Source organism: Monodelphis domestica, chromosome 3 (assembly GCF_027887165.1).
Source record: "Monodelphis domestica isolate mMonDom1 chromosome 3, mMonDom1.pri, whole genome shotgun sequence".
In the NCBI taxonomy this organism is placed as follows: domain Eukaryota; kingdom Metazoa; phylum Chordata; class Mammalia; order Didelphimorphia; family Didelphidae; genus Monodelphis; species Monodelphis domestica.
Genome location: NC_077229.1, coordinates 138,316,419 through 138,337,080, shown reverse-complemented (window position 1 = coordinate 138,337,080; position 20,662 = coordinate 138,316,419). Strand labels below are relative to the sequence as shown.

The following is a 20,662-nucleotide window of genomic DNA, read 5'->3' as shown; positions in this document are numbered from 1 at the left end:
ACTATCACTTAGTTTCAATTTCATATTTAAATGCTCATTCCTTAAATGCCAGAATCTTAAGATCCTGAAGTCTGGTGGTTCATCTAGCCAAGGACAATAGAGGGTAGGTAATGCTAAACTGAACAAAGCAAGGAGGGAGAGGGAAAACAGTTATCAGAAAGTAAGAACTATTCTCTTACCCAAAGAGATAATAAGGAAAAATACTTGTACAAAAATAATTATAGTCGTGTTCTTTGTGGTGGCAAAAAAATGGAAAATGAGGGGGTGTTTCTCGCTTGGGGAACGGCTGAACAAATTGTGGTATCTGATGTGATGGAATATTATTGTGCTGAAAGGAATGATGCAGAGCGAAAGGAGCAGAATCAGGTGAACGTTGTACACAGAGACGGATACACTGTGGAACAATCGAACGTAATGGACTTCTCTACTAGCAGCAATGCAATGACCCAGGACAATTCTGAGGGACTTAGGAGAAAGAATACTACCCACATCCAGAGAAAGAACTGTGGGAACAGAAACACAGAAGAAAAACATATGATTGATCACATGGTTCGATGGGGATATGATTGGGGATGTTGACTTTAAACGACCACTCTATTATTGCAAATATTAATAACATGGAAATAGGTCTTGATCAATGACACATGTAAAACCCAGTGGAATTGCTCCTTGGCTATGGGAGGGGGGTGGAAGGAGGGAAGAGAAAGAATGTAAATCTTGTAACCATGGAAAAATACCCCAAATTAATTAAATAAATAATAAAGTAAGAACTATCCTCTTTGAGATACATGGTTGGGAGTGATAGTGATAGCAGGAAACAATGAAGTTTATAGAAGAAAGTAAGGCAGGTCTAGGCCCTTCCTTAAAATGGAGGCTCTAAGAACTCACTAATGGAAAAGAGAGAATGGGGTAGTCAACAGAAAGTAGCTGAAACATGGCAGGCCTAGACCTTCCTCAAAACAAATAAATAAAACCCCCCAAAACAGAACACAGGATAGTATAATCCTATAATTTAAAGCTTAAAAAAAGACAGCACAGTGTTGTGGAATGAGTAGGGGACTTGAAGTCAGGAAATTGGGAATCTTGCTACTGATGGGAGATTAGGGTGCGGGTGGGATGGAACAAGTATTTATTAAGCACCTACTTACTATGTGCTCAGTACTGTGATGAGCTCTATACAATCTCTACTTCACCATTTCTTCATAAATAAAATAAGGACAATAGTATTTGTAGTACTTAACCCATAAAGATTTTGTGAGGCTTATATAATATCTATAAAGCATTTTATAAACTTTAAGGTATAATTTTTATTACTATTATTATTGTTGTTTAGAGAACCTTCAGATCATTTAGTGTTAACTCCTTCAAAACATTAATGGTTTGACAAAGTCAAATGGCTCAGCCCAGTTAAGGAGTTAAGGAGGAACTAGCTATGCAAGCCCAAGTCCTTTGACTTCCCTGTCCAGCACTGTGACCCAGGACCTAATAAAGAGGTGGAATTTTAAGAACAAGTAGGTATTAGAAAGGCAGAAAACATGGTGAAGGGTATTTTAATTGGAAAAAGAGGAAAAACAATGCTGGCAATGCAAGGAATGTGCAGTGTAGCAATGGTGAACAGATAAGATCCAGCTGCAGCTGAAGGGTTCTTTTAAGGAAGTAGTTGTAGTCATCCGGTAGAAGGACTTTAAAAGGACAATTAAAAAAATGATGTTCTACTAGGTTAACATTGATAGCAATATGTAAATACAAGTATAGGGGATGGAAGACTATAGTTAGAAAAAAACATTTGGAAAGTTCTGGTATTAATTCAAGTATGAAATTATTAGGAAGGCTCATGGTGCACATCTCATGAGTGGAGAATGAAGTCAAAATGTGCCCTAATTTCTGAATGTTGGGTGACAGAGACAAGTATCATTCAAATGGAAAAGTTAAGAGGGGAAGTTGGCTTTAAGATACAGGATTGATTATTTAAAGCTGGAAGGAATCTTAGGTCATCTGAGAGGATAAGTGACATTGTAATAGTAATAAGTGCCAGAGTTAGGATTCAAACCTAAGTCTTCTTGCTTATATTCTTTCTATTTCACTCTCTTGATTTTTATTCAATTTTAGAGAGGACAGGTGTAGAAATAAATGTAGACTCATCTATCTTGTCAATAGTGTTAAACAGAGGTCAGAGTTAGTAAGGGCCAAGGAAAACTACTGGATTTTGAAATAGGAGGTCCTAGTCAAACTACAGGAGTTAAGGATGGAATAGCATAGCAAAAAAAAAAAAAGGAGGTAGTGGGTATAGAACACATATTTGCTAAGTTGGAAGAGTTTAATATAGGGGGAAAGAAAGAGGAGTTTTCTATATCTGAAAGAATAATGGAACACAAAATGAAGCCTGAAGAAGCTAGAGAAAGAATAAGTGATTGATCCCATAGGATTTTAAGAAAATATAATCCATAGTACACATTTATAATATGTAATTTAAAAGGCAAGGAAAGGTTCTAATGTTTTAAATTCTATTTGTATATCAGCACTTAAAAAATATTTACATACTTTTAGCTGTTCATGGTCCACAATAAGTGGGACTGTGGGTTCAGAGAGAATTGCTAAAGCCTTTTCAACGCTGATGAGTTGCTGCTGCTCAACCTGGGAACGTCTGGCTCGAGTCATCCTAAGAACACAGGTTTCTAGAATCAATTAGATAATTGTCATTTAATACAGAAATATGTGAAAATTCAACATCTAAGTTCAAATTAAAATATATTAATTAAGCAACCGTGTGCAGAGTACTTTGTTTAGTGACAGGAGAGACACAAAATTTAAATAAAACATTATTTCTCCCTGAAGGTACACTATAGCAGGGAAATAAAAATAAAGAATATACAGGGGTACATGCTAAGTAAACTAGAAAGGGACATATAATAGAGAGAGAAGAGAATTCCAGACCCTGGAGAAAGGAAACAGTGTAAACAAAGACATGAAAAGGAGAAAGAATAAAGTACAGGATTAGGGGACAGAAAATATTCCAGGCTGACTGTAGTATATTATTATGTGGAAGGGAGTAATTTGAGTTAAAGATGGAAAAGTAAGGCATTGAACAGCTAAGATTTTGCAATAGAGTCAGTTAATATTCCTGAGCACATTACCAGATCTACATGGATTATTCAGGCAATAGTATGGAAGAGGCATTAGGAGGAGGTAGAAAATAGAAGCAAACTAGAGAAAGACCTTCAAATAGGAAAGAGAGGAAATCTGAATAATCAAATTATTCTGCATAAAAAGAAATCATGAAACAATGGAATAGTACTTAAAAAAAAAAGTGGCAAACTTGAACCTAGTAACAAATGATTCCACAATAGAGGAACTTCATCATCTTACAAAACTGAGACCCAACCCTAGGTCATCTCTTCTGCTCCTGGTAGGGGCCAGAAAGAGACAAATTCCTTCCCAGATCCATTAAAGAGTGTCCAAGCCAGCCATCTCTTCATTTCTGACCTTGCTATGCTCCTTAAATTTCTTCGCTACACAACTCCAAACCTTATTCTGCTTTTATCTTGCCCATTAAGAGTGCAAATTCCTTGAGGGCTGGGACCTTTTTTTGTATCTCTAGAGCCTAAGCCTGGAAAATACTATGTGTTTATTAACAAATGTCTACTGACTGACTGGCATTTGAGGAATGAATGACTGCAAAATTTTAAAAAGAAAACCAGAGATGAGTAGATAACTAAACTTGAAAATCAATAAAATCCTCTGTGACAGGTATGGTGCTAGTGAGAAAAAACCAACAACACACAAACAGAACAATCCCCAAGGAACTTAAAATTCCAATTGAGAATACAGAAAGTACAAACAGAAATAAACAAACACATATATAAAGTGAATAAATAAGACATACAGAGCTTAAAGAGGGCACTAGGAAATTCTGGGATTCATGGAAATGAAGCTTGAGCTGCTGAGGTGAAAAGGGAATACATTTCTTGATTGAGGGATGGCCAGTACAAAGGCACAGGAATGGGAGATAAGAGTGCTATTTTAATTATGTGAGGAATAGCATGAAAGTCAGTTGGTTGAACTGCAGAGCACAGAATGGGAAATAGCATCCAATGAGGGTAGAAAAATAATTGGATCCAGTTGTGTAGAGTTTTAAAAAAGAAACTGAGAATTTCAAATTTTAATCTAGCAAAAACAGGAAGCTTCTAGAGCTGGATGAGAAATGTTACATGATCAGACCTGTGCGTATGGATAATTCCTTTGGAAGTAGAGTGTTGAGAGACTTATGGCAAGGTGGTCATTCATGAGGCTTTTATGATAATTTAGATGTGATAACTGATCTAAAGTTTAACACTGTGAGTGAAGGGGATGGATGTGAAAGAAATAGTAAGATTTGGGAAATGAATATGTGAAGTAAAGAAAAGTAAGTGAATACATAAGACTAAAGAATTAAAGTTTAACATTTTTAAAAATTATCTATGGGATCAAAAAGGGGCATTTTCACCACCAAAGACTAAAAAGGACCTGAGGATCTAAAGATTTAAGGGGAAGTTAAAGAACTTGGAGAAGTGATATTTTTGGACAGCATTCCACCAGAGGTTAAGTTGCCAAAGTACACTAGCACCCAAACTGATAGAAAAGAAAAAATAGAATAACATAGTATTTAGGAATGGAATAGAAACTGATCATGGTGAGGAAAGAGGGAAGGACAGGGCCTTCTTGATTTGAGAGAGAGATGAACTACAACCAAATATTTTTTTTCTATAGAACACTCACGAACTGTTCTTTCTTAAAAAACCAACAAAACCCTTACCATCCATCTTGGAATCAACACTGTGTATTGTTCTAAGATAGAAAAACAACAAGAGCTAGGTAATGAGGGTTAAAAGATTTGTTCAGGGTCACACAGTTAGGAAGTATCTGAATCCAAATTTGAACCCAGGATCTCCCATTTCTAGGCCTGGCTCTCTGTTTACAGAGTGACTCCTATGAACTGTTATTACTAAGAGTGAGGCATAAGGGACAAAAACTTAGTATTTGACAAAAATTGCTGGGAAAAGTGGAAAGCAGTTTAGCAGAAACTAGGTATAAACCAACATTTCATAGCAAGATAAGGTCAAAATTGGCACATGACTTAGACATAAGGGTGACAGCATAAGCAAATTAGGGGAGCATGGAATGTTTTACCTATCAGACCTATGGAAGAATTTATGACCAAATAAGAGATAGAGGGCATTACAGGACATAAAATGGGAAATTTTTATTATATCAGAAACAAAATCAATATTAGTAGGAAAATAAGGGAAAAAAATTTTAAGGCATTTTTTTCTGATAAAGACCCCCCCCCCCCCCCCCCAATATATGGAGAATGGAATCAAATTTCTAAGAATGCATCATTCCTTAATTGGTCAAAGAATACGAACAGGCAATTTTCAGAAGACATCAAATCCTAGAAATGCTCTAAATCACTACTGAGTTAGAAAAATGCAAATTAAAACTCTGAGGTACCATCTCACACAAAAGCAGAACATGACAAATGTTGGAAGGCATGTGGAAAAACTGGTACACTAAAGCATTGTTGGTGGAGTTGTGAACAGGTTCAACTATTCTGGAGGACCATTTGAGATTATATAGAAAGGTTATGTACCCTTTGACCCACCAGCACAGTACTAGATCTGTATCCTAAAGAGATTAAAAAAAAAAATTTCTATGTACACAATATTGACAGTAGTTCTTTTTGTGAGACAAATCAATCAATTTGTGATACACACATGATAGAATACTATTGCTGTAAGAAATGACAAGCAGGATGGTTTCAGAAAATCCTGGAAAAATTTCCATGAACTGATGCAAAGTGAAGTGAGAAGTAGGAGAACATTGAACATAGTAACAGCAATACTTTATGATGATCAATTGCACATGACTTGGCTATTCTGACCTATACAATGATTCAAGATAATTCTGATTATAATGAAAAATGCCCTCTATTTCTAGAAGAGAACTGAATTGGAGTGTGAATGCAGATCAAAGGACACTTTGAAATATTTTCTTTTTGGGTCTGTTTTTTTTTTTTTTTGCAACATGGCAAATACTGAAATGTTTTGCATGACTGCACAAATATAATCTACATAAAATTGTGTGCCAATGAAGAGGGGAAGGAGAGAAAGAATTTGGAATTCAAATTAAAAAACAAAACAAAACCCCCACCAAATATTAAACATTATTTTTACATGTAGTTGGAAAAAAAATATAAAAACTTTCACTTGGTGAAAAAGGTGAGATAAAATCTAAGACAGTAAGAAACTGGATAGAAGGAGCTCAAATCTGTTACTTCAGAAGTTTTATCTATTCCCCAATGAGGGGCACAGGGAGAATAAAGAAACAAACAAACAAATCAGAAAATAAAATCCAGGGGGAAAAAAGCCTGGAAGAGAAATGATGATGAAGCAAAACTTCTTAGAAGAGGGTGCAGTAAAAGAAACTTATTAACCTCCTTCGTGAATTTAATTACCATAATATTTGGTGCATATAAGTGAAACCATCTAATAATCATTTTTCTTTTCACTATAAACCTCTTGCTTCTTATTTTGATAATTTAAAAATACTTAAATGGAAGACTACATACCCTTTGCTTCAACATCTTCGGAATACTCTGTTATTTGACAGTTAGTAATTTCTCCATTGCAAGTTAACCTATCTTTTCTTAATTCTGTACTTATTGCAGTCTTCTTAGTTTCCTTTTCAGATTCATTCACAACAGTATCACAAGTAACATGAATGCTTTTATTTTCCGTCTCAATTTTATTTTCAGAACCATTTTGTTGCTTTTCATTTTCTTCCATTGAAGACTCTCCTGTGACTTCAGCTTCATTGTGATCTATACTAGTGTCATGATTTTCTTGATCTCCGTCACTCTCATTTTTGTCATCTTCTGTATTTCTGCTATCTTCTTTGGTTTGAGAAATCTTCCTTCTCTTTTTTATGGTGCCAAAATACCATTTACTCTTTCTTCGAATCTTTTTTTTTGATGGAGCTAACAGAGACAAAAAAAAAGAAAGAAAAGAAAAGAATCTAAAAACAAAGCCACCGGCAAATACCAACTATTTTCCTTCAAGTCTAAAAAAACTAGAACTAAAGAGTTCCACCACTTTACAAAAAAGAATTTTAATAATGTAATTAACAGAAAGATATTACTACATTGGGTCTATAACTAAATTTGAAATACTAAACATTTTACGGGAGGCAGTTGGGTAGCTCAGTGGATTAAGAGCCAGCCCCCAATGCCTAGCTCTTACTACTCTTTTGCCTTAGAACCAATGCATGGCATTGATTCTAAGATGGAAGGTAAGGGCTTAAAAACACACACCCACCCACCCACCCACCTCCACCCCCACCCACCCACCCCACAACATATTATGAAAGGCAACATGTTATATTCGCTAAAGCTGGTCTTGAAGTTAAGAATAAATGTATTCAAGTCCTGTTGTGTGATATAGTGGAAGTTGGGGCCCTAGACTATTCTAAGAATATAAGCGGCAGTGAAGGTGCACATTTGCCTTGCAGAAGATGTTTTTACTGAGAGTTCCTTACATCAATGACATAACAATTCCTATCCAAGAACCCCACCCCTGAAAACATTTAATAGAATGCAAAAATTTTAAATTTGGAAGTTTTCAAATGGACTAGCCCCAGAGCTGACAAATCTCCTGCTCCTCCAACAGCCCCATGGCCTCCTCCTGATCACCCACGAACTCTTCCCCATCACTCCTATTCCTTGTGCCTTTTAGCCCTCATTCCTACCATAGTATTCACCTTTAGCAATTTCTAAGAAGCATCCAACTAAATGGCTTGGTCAAGGTAGACAACTGCACATCACTGTGCCTAAATCTGAAAATTCACCAATGCTTTTTGACAGAGGAAAACAGCTTTAAAAGGGTAGCTATTTGCACTCTCCTAGGAAGGAATGATTTTAGACTTTGAGACAAGTCGTCATGGAAATCTTAAAAACCAAGTTCCTTGACAAGGTTTCAAATGATTATTGTGACTAGGAAAGGTAATTCTAGAAAGTATTAAGATAGAGATCTTTTTAAAAATATTCTTTCACAGTTATTGAGGGTTTTGGGAATCTGTAAGTTAAGCTACAGTACTATGCTTTCATCTTTTCCTAAATACAGTAACCTTTAATTCCTGGGCTAGAAGCTAAAACCCAAAATAAGTATGAGCATCAGTTTTTGCAGTGGCATTTTCACTTTTGTGTCCCTTCAAGTGTTGGATGTGCAACCTGGGGCCCAAAAAACCTAGAGAAAATTTCTCAAATGGCACAAAGGGCTGGGCAAAGTGTCCCTGTGAATGATCTTTGCCCATTTTTAAAATCTATCTTTAGTATCAACACCCAAGTAATTGAGCATTGTCATCATAGATTTAGAATAGAGCTAAAATTGACCTTTCAGGCCATCTACTACAGTCTTCTGAGGAAATGAGACCAATTAAACAATGAACATGAAATCCAGGGTTCAAAATCAAAATCAAAATCATATCACTCCGATATTACATATCACTCCACATAACCCCTCTCAAAACCATCAGTGATTCCCAAAGGCCTACTGAATAGAATATAAACTTCTTAATTCAAGGTTCTCCACAATACAGTTCAACATCTTTCCCTTATTTTATGATACTTCCCTTCTCTGTACTCTGCTCTTAGAGGATTTCTTAAATTCCCTGAATTTAGTTTTAGTTTTTAAAAAAAGCATTTTGATAACTATATTCCAATATAACTGGTTTCCTTTGTAGTTCTACATGTTTTACACATTTAAAAACATTACTGAGTCTATAGGATTTATCAAATGGCCCAAGGGGTCTAGCATATAAAAGTTTAAGGACTTCTGCTTAGGACAAATTAGAGTACTTCTTTCTTGACTGTTTTTAAAATCTGTGCTTTTGCAAATATTGTTTCCCATGCCTGATACTTTAATCTGTTGTATCTCAAGTTATTTCAGGTTTGATCATGTTATCTCCCTACTAAATTTCCCTATTGAATCCAGAATAAAATATAAAATCCTATTTGGCATTCAAAACTCTTCATAACCTAGCCCCTTCCTAACCTTCCAATCTTACACTTTATTTCCTGATATGTACTCTTTGATCCAGTGATATTGGCCTCCTGGGCTATTTCACAAACAAGACACTTGTGGATAATTTCTCTAGACGTCTCCTATACAAAGAGTGCACTCTTTCTTATCTCTATGCCCCAGCTTCCCTGATTTGAAGTCTCAACTAAAATTTCATATTCTGCAAGAAGCCTTTGCCAACCTCTCCTAACTCCAGTTTATTTCCTGTCTATAGCTGATTTGCACCTATTTGTTTACTGATCCCATTAGATTGGGAGCACCTTGAAGAGAGAGGTTGTCCTTTCTCTTTTTGTATCCCCAGTGCTTATCACAGTACCTGGTACATAGTAGGCATTTAATACATGTTGACTAGTTGGGAATCACCTCCTTCTATGAAGCCTCCCCGCCAAAAGTGATCTTCCTGCCTTCAATCTTTTTTGTTATTCTGTTTAACTTCTTTTATGCAGTTATTACTCTGATTTATATCGTACGTGTCTCAACATCTATTAGATTGTGAACAATTTAAGAGTAGGAATTATATTTTCTTGAATTAAAATACATATCAGCTGGTGTGCTTTACACCATCTATAGGGAATAGAAATTCTTCAATGAGGTCATTATTTTCTATTTAAATTCAGCAAACATTTATTGACTACTGAATAGAAAGAAAAGACTGTTCTTAGAACATTTAAAATTTTGCTATTAGGAGGATGGGGAATGTAAGAGGGGTTGAGTAGAGAATTTAAGAATATTAGTGTTTAAATTATGACCTTGAACATTTCCAGCTATGTGACCCTGGGCAAATCACTTAACCCCCAATGCCTAGCCCTTACCAGTCTTCTGCCTTGGAACCAATGCATAGTATTGATTCTAAGACAGAAGTTAAGGATTTTTTTTTTTAAAGTATACTGCAGATAGTACTTTGGAAAAAACATTTCCCACACAATTTTATTTAGCAGAGCTAAAGAATAATTCTTGCTTCTGATCTTTTATTTTAAAACATATTACATATTTATTTGACAATGTAATTGAAAAAAAAAGGAAGAAAGAAATCTGAGAATATTTACCAGCATAAAGTGAAGGAGTGCTACAAGCCATAGGGGCATTGAGCATCTTCAGCTTTTCACTCTGTTCTGGATCTAATCTTTTCCCATCAACAGAAGTTGTACTTTGCTTTGGCATCACATGATAATAAGAGGGTGCATATTTGGAAGAGCTGCAACCTAATTAAAAATTGAAAGAAAGAAATCAGGGTCTTGAGCACTAGTAAACAAAACTAAACATCTTCTGAGCTATTTTTTTTTCTGAGTAAAATTATTTCCTACCTCTCTTCTTTCGAGACTCCTGAATTTCCTCACACAGGTGTTCAAAATCTTCATCAAGTTCTTCTTTAATTATTGCATAGGCAGTATCTCTTAGAGTACAGGCTCTGTGTCTTATAAGTCGATCTGAAAAGTTAAGACAAGGCTTGGTATGAACTTTCTATTATTCACCAAAATCAACTTCTATTTGGATAGTGAATTACTTCCAGATTATTTAGATTTTCACATGGCTATGTCATGGGTAAAAAGGGCAACTACTTTTTCTTTTGGACAATAAAGTTTCAATAAATTTTAAAAGAATAAATTTCTCATCTGAATTTTCAAACAAATCTTACCTAGAAAATATCAATTTTTAAAAAATTTACCCTATACTATTTTCCTTCATGTAGCTACATTAATGTCAAAACTGAACAAACAAAGGCTCAATTCTACCAAAAAGAGAAGCATAAAGTATGTGTGTGAGAACTAAACCGTGCCTACAACCTCCTCTATGATGCTGAACCTATTATGATAATTTTCTTTTGTCATGTAGCTCTCATGCCACAATCCCTCTGAATCTATTCTTTATCCCCAATATGACCTTCATTCCCTTTCATTTTACTCTTCTAGTTCATATTGTTCACTTCAGTTTGGGACTCTAGATTTAAATTGAGGAACCATGTACAAGCAATGTGCCATATGTGAATTATTCCACTATGCATTGTCCTTCCTAACCTCAACTTTGGGTCATTACCAATATCGGTTTCCTCCTAATTTATGGGATAGAACATTACAGATAAGGAGGCAGCTAGATAGCTCAGTGGATTGAGAGCCAGGCCTAAAAATGGGAGGTCTTAGATCGAAATCTGAGCTGAGACATTGCCTAGTTGTGTGATCCTGGGCAAGCCACTTAACCCCCATTGCCTAGTCCAGTGATGACTAACCTTTTAGAGACCTTAGAGAATGAGTGCCCAGACCACACCCTCACACCACATGTGAGCTTCCACCTTACCCCACACAGAGGAGGGAGGAAGTGCTCCTATTGGGCTTCAGGGCAGAGGAAAGGTCATATGAGAAATGTCCTCAGGTGCCAATGGAGAGGGGAAGGGGATCAGCCCTCTCTGGCACATCTGCCCTAGGCTTAGTCCTTACCACTCTTCTGCCTTAGAACCAATACATAGTATTGATTCCAATGAGGATGGTAAGGGTTAAAAAACAAACATTATAGGTGAATATAAGGAAGTCATGTTAAATGGGTTTACTAATTTATGCCATTTAATATTAACTGGACAATGAAAAATCATCCTTTCATCTTTCCTTGTCATTACTTCCTACAGTAAATATTTCAAAACTTTTTCTCAATTATCTAAGGCCATTCTTAAACTCATTTTAGCAGATGACTTTACCAAAAAAAGAAACCATACACCTGAGCTTCCTTATTCCCTCTACAACAGACCTAAAAACCCTTCCCCTCAAACTAACCCATCCTCTCATCCTTGGCTTCAATTTTTAAGAAATGTGCCTTTCCCTTTCCATAGCTTTTTCATATAAACCCTTAATATCAATCTCTTTTAGGGGTTAACCCCATTCACCATCTTTCTTTTATTTAATCTTTATTTCTCTATCAAACAGATTTTCTCCGAAAGCTCAGGTTTCTCACCTTTAAAACTTCATGTGTTATGTGACCCTCATTCAAGCTATTACCTCCTACCCCTTTTCCCTTCACTGCCAGACTTCAGTAATCTATAAATAGCTGCCTCTATCTGCTTACTTCTCAACCCCTTTCCACCTGGCTTGAGCCCAATTTACTAAAACTTCTCTCTTAATTGTTAAATGGCTATTCCTTAACCTTTACCTTTTTGATCTCTCTATCTAGTTCCTAGAGAGGGTAGTTCCCCACCCACATGTCTTCAACTGCCTCCTTCTAGATATTCTTTCTTCCCCTGGCAAAGAGCTTCTCTAGTTCTGGCTTTCCTATTATTTGACTTGGCCACTCCTTCTTTAGTCTTTTTGCCACTCTACACCCCAAGTGCCAATCAGAAGCCAGATGTTGTTAATGTAACTTTTATCACAGTTTTGTCCTCCCAACAGGTTATTTTAATTCACCGTCATATATGTTCTCACTTGAATTGCTGTAGTAGACTTTCAGCTATCTCCCTGCTTCACCGTTTTCCTCTCCAACTAATCCTCTGCTTAAGCTTCCAAAATAACTATTAGGCAGAAATTTGATATGTCACTCTTTTGCTCAAAAATGCTCCAGTAGTTTCCTAATAGCTTTAAGATAAAATGCAAACTCTGAAGCCTAGCATTTGAAATTTGATTTCAACTTCCCTCTTGCCTTATTTCATATTATTCTACCAATTCGAATTCTAAGTGTTCCTTGAAATTGTTATCCTATCTCCTGCCTCTGGGCACTTACTCAGACTATGCTGAGAATGCACAAGCCCTCTCGTACTGATTCTTTGAATCCTATTTTCAATCAAGTTTAGTTCAAATGTTCTCTTCCTCCACAAAATTTTCTTAAAAGTGTTTTCTCATTCCTTTAAATGGCACTTTAATTTTTTCTTCTGTGTATATGCTGAATCTTGTTGAGGGTAAGGAGACTCATTTTTGTATTTGTATCCCAGAGTAAAGTGCTTCCTAAATGTTGAGTAGAATTAAAATATTTTCTCACTTTAAATTATTTATTGGCTAATGAAAATAAAAATTCAAAACGCTCACAAATGTTGTCTTATCTATTCTAAATTATTTTTGGGTGGTGGAGGTAAGATACTCACCTCCAGGGTCTCTGTCAGGGTTGTACTCTAAGGCATTACTACAGATGAGATCAATATCTCTCAGGTAGTCCTTCACAGTCAGATATTTATGTAGATCAATCTTACTAATAACTAATGACAGGTCCATTGGCTGCTTTATTACAGTGACATAATCAGGAACCTACAAGCAAACAATATCTCTAGTAAATTCAACACTGATCACAAGCTGTTTTATCTTAAAATAGCTATATGAGTAAAGAATCACCATTCAGACCTGAGGTGCCCACCCAAATTTACTTTCAATATTCCAGCAAGATTGGTTTCTTATTTAGATTTTTCAAAAACCTACATTTCTTTCTGTCTAGGCTTTAATTTTTGTTGTTTTCTCTCATTGAAATGTCCTTCCTCCCAAACTTTGTATAATTCAAAGAGCACCCATCTTTCAACATTTCTCTTAAAGAATTCTCTGAACTATTGAAACACAGTAGGACACACAAATTAGCATTTAATTTTTATAGAATGACTTAAAAATAAATTCTCGACTTGAAATACTTGTGCAATTTCCTAAATTCAGTGAAATCTTCTCTTTCTTCTTCTAGTCTAGTTATATCAATAATAATAAAAATATATACAAGAGCAAAAAAAAATCTCTCTTGAATTACTATCCAAAGCCAGGATTCTCATACATTTCTTACATAAGTATACTTTCTTGTATATGGCCCAGATAGATATTAAGTATCAATAAATAGTTGAGCATATTAATATATGAAATTAGTTCCTCAAACTATTATATTTTCAATATGTCCAACTGAGTGCCTACAGCCAAATTTAGACGGATTATTATCTCCAATGAATAATGTTCGGAAATGACCAAATAAAATAATGTTTAAGATTAAAAAAAAAAAGTTAAAAAAAATTTAGACAGATTAACAAAGTAATTATATAATATAGTTAGTTATTGGATTCAAACACAATTTATCATTTCAAGGACCCATGATTTCACCGGAGTGGCTAAAACCTTCACCCCCCCCCCCCCCCTTTGTCCTTAAAATCTTCTAAATTTATCTGGGCTGATTATCAGCCAGATAAAGAGTCCTGGGTCGGTAACTACATATTTTCCAGCTTCATTCATTCTGCAGCAGAATTTTAAATCTTTTGGCAAAGACCTTGAAAAAGCAGGATTATTTCTGATTCATGGAGTTAGTGAAGTGGGAATTTGGATCAGGAAAAGAAAAAACAAACAAAAAAGGGGACATGATTATTTTTAAAAGGCTTTGGAAAAAAAACACCCTCAAAACATATGGTCAGACTTTATATTGTTAAAGTTCACACCCAAGTCCACTATCTAAAATGTTTGAGGTAGCAGGTGTGTGAGAGGTGTGTGTGTGAGAGAGAGAGAGAGAGACAGAGAGAGAGCGACAGAGAGAGAGAGAGAGAGAGAGAGAGAGAGAGAGAGAGAGAGAGAGAGAGAGAGAGAGAGAGAGAGAGAGAGAGAGAGAGAGAGAGAGAGCGAGCGAGAGAGCGAGCGAGAGCGAGAGAGAGCGAGAGCGAGAGAGAGCGAGAGCTCAAATACCTCATCAGGATCAACAGGCTTGGTAAATACTCTGAAGCGTTTGTCAATAGCAAGCCTATGAGTAACATTTCTTAAGAAAATTCTAAGTTCACGAAATGTATCCTCCTCTTGCTCTTCAAGCCGTTTCACTTCCTCTGCTGTCAAAGGCTTTGGCTCAGGTGGTGGAGCTACTGGTAGGACCTCTAGTGCCTGTAAAACTTCAAAAGAAACCAATCTTTTAGAAAATAACCCTTGCTTCTAACCTTCTGACATTATGCCATAAACCAGGAGTCAGAAAATTAGGTGTGACAAAGAGGCACAGTCAAGATTTAAATATAACATGGGATAAAAATGCTGTTAATTTAAAAATGTACTAAGAATAAAAAAAAAACATTTTCATAAGCATATAGTTAAGGTAATAGAGTTTTGAGTTAAGTAGAAAATCAAATTTTATGCTAATATAAAACAACAGAAGACATCAGGAAAAAAAAGGAAGAGGACATAAACGTCAACTTTTTTTTGGGTAAAGATATTTTATTTTACCAATTACATGTAATAACAACTTTTCCACATAAGTTTTCTGATATAATCCAAATTGTCTCCCTACTTCTCTTCTCTCCTGAGATATAGTAAGCAATTCAATTTGGGTGATATGTGTATTATCATGTTAAATATATTTCCTTGTTCATTTTTGTAAGGGAATATTCAAATAAAAACCAAAGCTCCCAAATAAAAACCCAAGTAAACTAAAATGAAAAATCGTATGCTTGATTGGCAACTAACTCCAACAGAGATTCCTTTAGAATGATCCTGGATCATTATATTGCTGAACCACAAGCTGTTTTAACCAACTTTCATCTAGCATGAACTTGAGCCCATCACTAGACTAATTGCATGCAGTTTTCCACACAACTACAGACTAGACACTAACCTGCTTTTTTTTTGGATGCAGGAGGCTTAGCAGCTTGATTCAGAATTAAATCTTCAAAAAATTTTGTTCTTTCTTCACCACCAGGCAACTGGACATTGAAAACTTCCCCATAATCACTAATGAACAATTCTTGTACCTAAAAATATTGAAATAGTTTTGTAAACTTAAGTCAGTATGAACTTATATTTCTATAGTACTTTAAAATTTGAAAAGTGCTTTATAAATCCCATGATCCTCATAACATTCCTGAAGTGCTAGTATTCTTTTTAGCATATGTGGAAACAAAGGTTCAGATATAAAAATATTTGTGAGGGTTCATACAGAATATCTTGGGTGGGAGCTAACCAAGTCCAGGTCCCTATCCATTAGTATGTTCTAATATATACTGGGTCTGCCATATAATAGAAATTAACTTATACAAGTGGTTAACATTTATTTATATAGTATATAGGTAGTCACATAACATAACAGGTAGATTTGCCTTCTGTTTGTGACACACAAACCTCAGAAATTATAGTCAGAGATAGTATACTTTGACAAGCAGTAATTATCCCCACACTGAGCTATAAAGCTCAGCCCTTGCGATAACATAAGATTAGCCTTTTAAACTAAAGATTTAAACGACATAAAAATTCTTAAGAATCCAAAATGTCTTTTTGGTTGCTAAAAAAGAACACCAATAACTAACAAGATGAATAATGGCCCCCTCTTTATCTCTACTCTTTTGCTCCAAATGGAATCTTATAAATTTGACCCGCACTGTCAACATGTCAAAACTTGGATTCGACAAGCACCTGAAATCCAACATTCCAAAACGAATTTATATACATATGCATGCTAAAAAATGTTTCTCTTTTTGACTTCCATTACTAGGACTGTCCATTCAAAACCCATTGTTGCCCCCTTTCTTTCACATTTAATCAGTTGCAAAATATTGCTATTTCTACTTCTTCCTCTATTTTCAATATTACAACCACACCAAAAAAGGTTCTTATCATCACCACCAAATGGAGTTGTATTTACAATATTTTCTAACTGATCCAGCCTTCAGGAAATAGTGATATCTCTTCTAAGCCAGACTGCTTATTCCTGTAATTCAACCAAATAATAATAATAATAAAAATAAACCCAATAAAATTTATTTTCCAAATATTTCAAACCTTCATTGCCCAATAGAACGCGTTAGATTGCAAATAGATATGTATGTATGATGCCTTCTGTGTTTCCATATTTCAGGAGGTTCTCTGTGTTAATGTTGTGAAGTTATACTTCAAATATTAAATCTATAGCTGAATATAATCTTCTCTTGCTTCTTATTGTTTCACTATTCATTATCTCATATAGTTCTGAGTTAAAAAAAAAAATTAACCTGCTCATTGTTTCTTACAGCATAGTAGTATTCCATCACAATTAGAAATCAATTTGTATAGCCATTCCTAGATTGATGACTACTCTTTTTGATTTCCAGTTCTTTGCCACCATAAGGATTTACTATAAAAATTTTGGAGCATATAGGTTTTCTTCCTTTTTCTCTGATTTCCTTGGGAAACAGAACCAAGAAATGGTATTGCTGGGTCTAAGTTTTATAACTCCAGGAATAATTTTAAATTACTCTCACAATTCTACCAAATATATCAGTGCTCCCATTTTCTTACATTCCCTCCACCATATGCCATTTTGCCAATTTGATGGGTGTAAGATATCTCACAACTGTTTTGGTTTGCATTTCTCTAATCAGTAGTGTATTAGAGCATTTTCCCCTGTATCTATATATGGCTTTGATTTCTTCATTTAAAAACTATATAATTTGCCTGTTTATCAACTAGGGAACGGCTCTTATAAATTTGACAAAATTTTCCATGTATTTTAGATGAAACTTCTCTAAGAGCCTGAAAAATTTCTCCCAATTTTCTGCTTTCCATCTTGACAACCTTTGTTTTATTTGTACCAAAACTTTTTAAATTTAGTATACTCTATTATTCACAATGCTCTCCATCTCATTTACTCAAATTTTTTGCTGTCTGTAAATCTGATAGGTAATATGTTCCCTGTTCTAATCTGTTTCTATCTTTCCTTTTATGTTTAAGATCATGTGTCTGTTTTAATCCTCTTAGTTAATGGTTTAACATATTGGTCTATACCGTGTTTCTGCCAAACTACTTTCTAGTTGTCCCAGCAAATTTTGCCAAATAATGATTATACTTTTGTCAAATAGAAAATTATAATCTTTTACTATTGTTTGTTATATAACTTCTGTTCCATTGATCTACCTACCTTTCTATTTCTTGGCCAGTACCAGTTTTGATAATTATCGTTTTATGATAGTTTAAAGTCCTGTACTGCTAGATTTCCTTCTGTTACAATTCTTCCATGAATCCTTTTGCTCTTCTCAATCTATTGTTCTTTCAAATTAATTTTATTATTTTTTCTAGCTCAATAAGATAAGTTTTTGATAATTTGATCTGGATGGCACTGAATAAATAGAATTAGTTTGCATAGGATTATCTATCCCAGAGCAAGTAATATTTCTCCAACTATTTAGATTTGCATTTATTGGTGTAAAAAGAATTTTGCAATGTTCATATAGTTCCTAGGTTTGTTTTGGCAAGTATGCTTCTATGTATTTATTTTATCTGTGATTATTCTAAATGGAGTATCTCTTTCTTGCAGGACTTTGTTAAATATAAAAATGCTATCTATGTTGATTTATTTTATATCCTACTTTAATAAATTTGTTTCAGTTGTTTAGTTGAATTTCTAGGATTTCCACATATACCACATCATCTGCAAAAAGATGTTTTCTTATTTTTGCCCATCTCAATTCCCTCAATTCTTTTTCTTCTTTAACTACCACTGTTAGCACTTCTTATACTATGTTAAATAACACTGGTGATAATGGTCATCCTCGTTTTATTGGGACCTTATTAAGAAGGCTTATCCCTGTCACAACTAATACTAGCTAATGGTTTTAGGTATTTAAAACTCTTACCTTCTGTCTTAGAATCAATACTATGTATTGGTTTCAAAGCAGAAGACTGGTAAGGGCTGGGCAATAGGGGCTAAGTGACTTGCCCAAGGTCACCCAGCTGGGCAGTGTCTGAGGCCAGATTAGAACCCAGGACTTCCAATCTCTAGGTCTGACTCTCAATCCACTAAGCCGCCTGCTTTATATCATTTTAAGAAAAACTCAATTTATATTTATGCTTTACAGTGCTTTTATTTATTTATTTATTTATTTATTTATTTATTTATTTATTTATTTATTTATTTAAACCTTTACCTTCAGTCTTAGAGTTAATACTATGGCAGAAGACTGGCTAGGCAATGGGGGTTAAGTGACTTGTCCAGGGTTATACAGCTAGGAAGGGTCTGAGGTCATATTTGAACCTAAGACCTCCTGTCTCTAGGCCTGGCTCTCAACCCACTGAGCCACCTAGCTGCCCCAGCTTTCATCATTCTCTCTAATGAAATTATTATTTCTGTGACTCATTTGTTTTTTAAAACCCTTAACTTCTACCTTAAAATTAATACTATGTATTGGTTCCAAGGCAGAAGACTGGTAAAGGCTAGGCAATGGCAGTTATGTGACTTGCCCAGTCACACAACTAGGAAGTGTACATGTACAAGAATATTCATAGCTGTGTTCTTTGTGGTGGCAAAAAATTAGAAAATGAGGGGATGCCCATCAACTGGGGAATGGCTGAACAAATTGTGATATCTGTGGGTGATGGAATACTATTGTGCTCAAAGGAATAATGAATTAGAGGGATTCCATGGAGACTGGAACAACCTCCAGGAAGTGATGCAGAGTGAGAGGAGCAGAACCAGGAGAACATTGTACAGAAACTGATAGACTGTGGTGCAATCAAATGTAATGGACTTCTCCATTAGTGGTAATGCAGTGATCCTGAACAACTTAGAGGAATCTGAGAAAAAACACTATCCACATTCAGAGGAAAAACTGTGGGAGTAAAAACACAGAAGAAAAACAACTGCTTGATTACATGAGTCAAGGGGGATATGACTGAGGATATAGACCCTACATGAACATCCTAGTACAAACATCAACAGCATGGAAATAGGCTCTGATCAAGGACACATGTAATACCCAGTGGAATTGTGCGTCAGCTACGGAAAGGGCAGCAGTGGTGCTGGTGGGGTTTGGGAGTAATAGAATATGATTTTTGTATAACCAAGAAATAATGTTTGAAATTGACCTAACGAAAAAAAAAATAAAGAAAAAGAAAAAAGTGTCTGAGGCCAAATTTGAACCCAGAACTTTCCATCTCTAGGCCTGGCTCTTAATCTACTGAGCTACCAAGCTGCCCTTTGTCTTGTTCTTTAAACCGCTCACTGTTTAAGAAATCTTAAATTACTTAGCCTTCAATCAATTCTTATTTTGTGTTACCATGCTCCTTTAGTATATACAATTTTTATTGCATTATTTTCTGAAAAAGGCATTTAATATTTCTGCTTTTCTACATTTAATTATGGTTTTGTCTCCTCATATATGATCAATTTTTGTAAAAGTTCCATGTACTACTGAGAGGAAAGTATACTTTTTATTCCCATTCAATTCTCTTTAAATAGTTATTATTTAGGATTTTCTTCATCTCCTTGACTTCTTATTTATTTTTTGGTCAGATTTATCTGGCTTTGATGAGAAAATGGAAGTCTCATTACTGTTATCTATTTCCATCTGTTACTCATTTAACTTTTCCTTTAAAAATTTGGGTGCTATATTTGGTGCACATAATTTGCATTCATCCCATTCACACTCAAAGTTATAATTACTAGCTGTGTATTTCCCTTCATTCTATTTTCCCCTTCTGTTTTCTTCCTCTACTTTTGCTGTATCCCTCCTCAGATACATCCATTTTTTTCTATCCATTCTCTCTACAATTTGTGCCCTTTCTTAGAATCTCTCCCTTAACCTTTCTCCAACTTAATCTTCTTTATGTACAAATTTCAAGGTCTGTCCTAATTAAGAGTATAAAACAGGGATCTAGTACACAACAACGAAGTCTTACAAA

The 20,662-nt window shown here is 35.1% G+C and overlaps 1 protein-coding gene across 4 annotated transcripts in view; it reads right to left on the bottom strand.

Annotated features, from left to right (window-relative positions):
• The window catches only part of ATAD2 (ATPase family AAA domain containing 2), a 77,116-nt gene that overhangs the window by 5,195 nt on the left and 51,259 nt on the right, over positions 1-20,662 (bottom strand). For 3 of the 4 annotated variants that reach the window (XM_016431878.2, XM_016431879.2, XM_056823120.1), the window contains exons 20-26: positions 15,630-15,765; positions 14,720-14,916; positions 13,168-13,327; positions 10,415-10,537; positions 10,157-10,312; positions 6,605-7,012; positions 2,542-2,675 (exon numbers count right to left, since the gene is read on the bottom strand). In XM_016431878.2, coding sequence (XP_016287364.1) covers positions 2,542-2,675; positions 6,605-7,012; positions 10,157-10,312; positions 10,415-10,537; positions 13,168-13,327; positions 14,720-14,916; positions 15,630-15,765 — 1,314 coding nt within the window. Of the gene's footprint in view, positions 1-179; positions 504-2,541; positions 2,676-6,604; positions 7,013-10,156; positions 10,313-10,414; positions 10,538-13,167; positions 13,328-14,719; positions 14,917-15,629; positions 15,766-20,662 lie in introns of all 4 variants that reach the window. The other variant, XR_008917509.1, reaches the window with a different exon arrangement.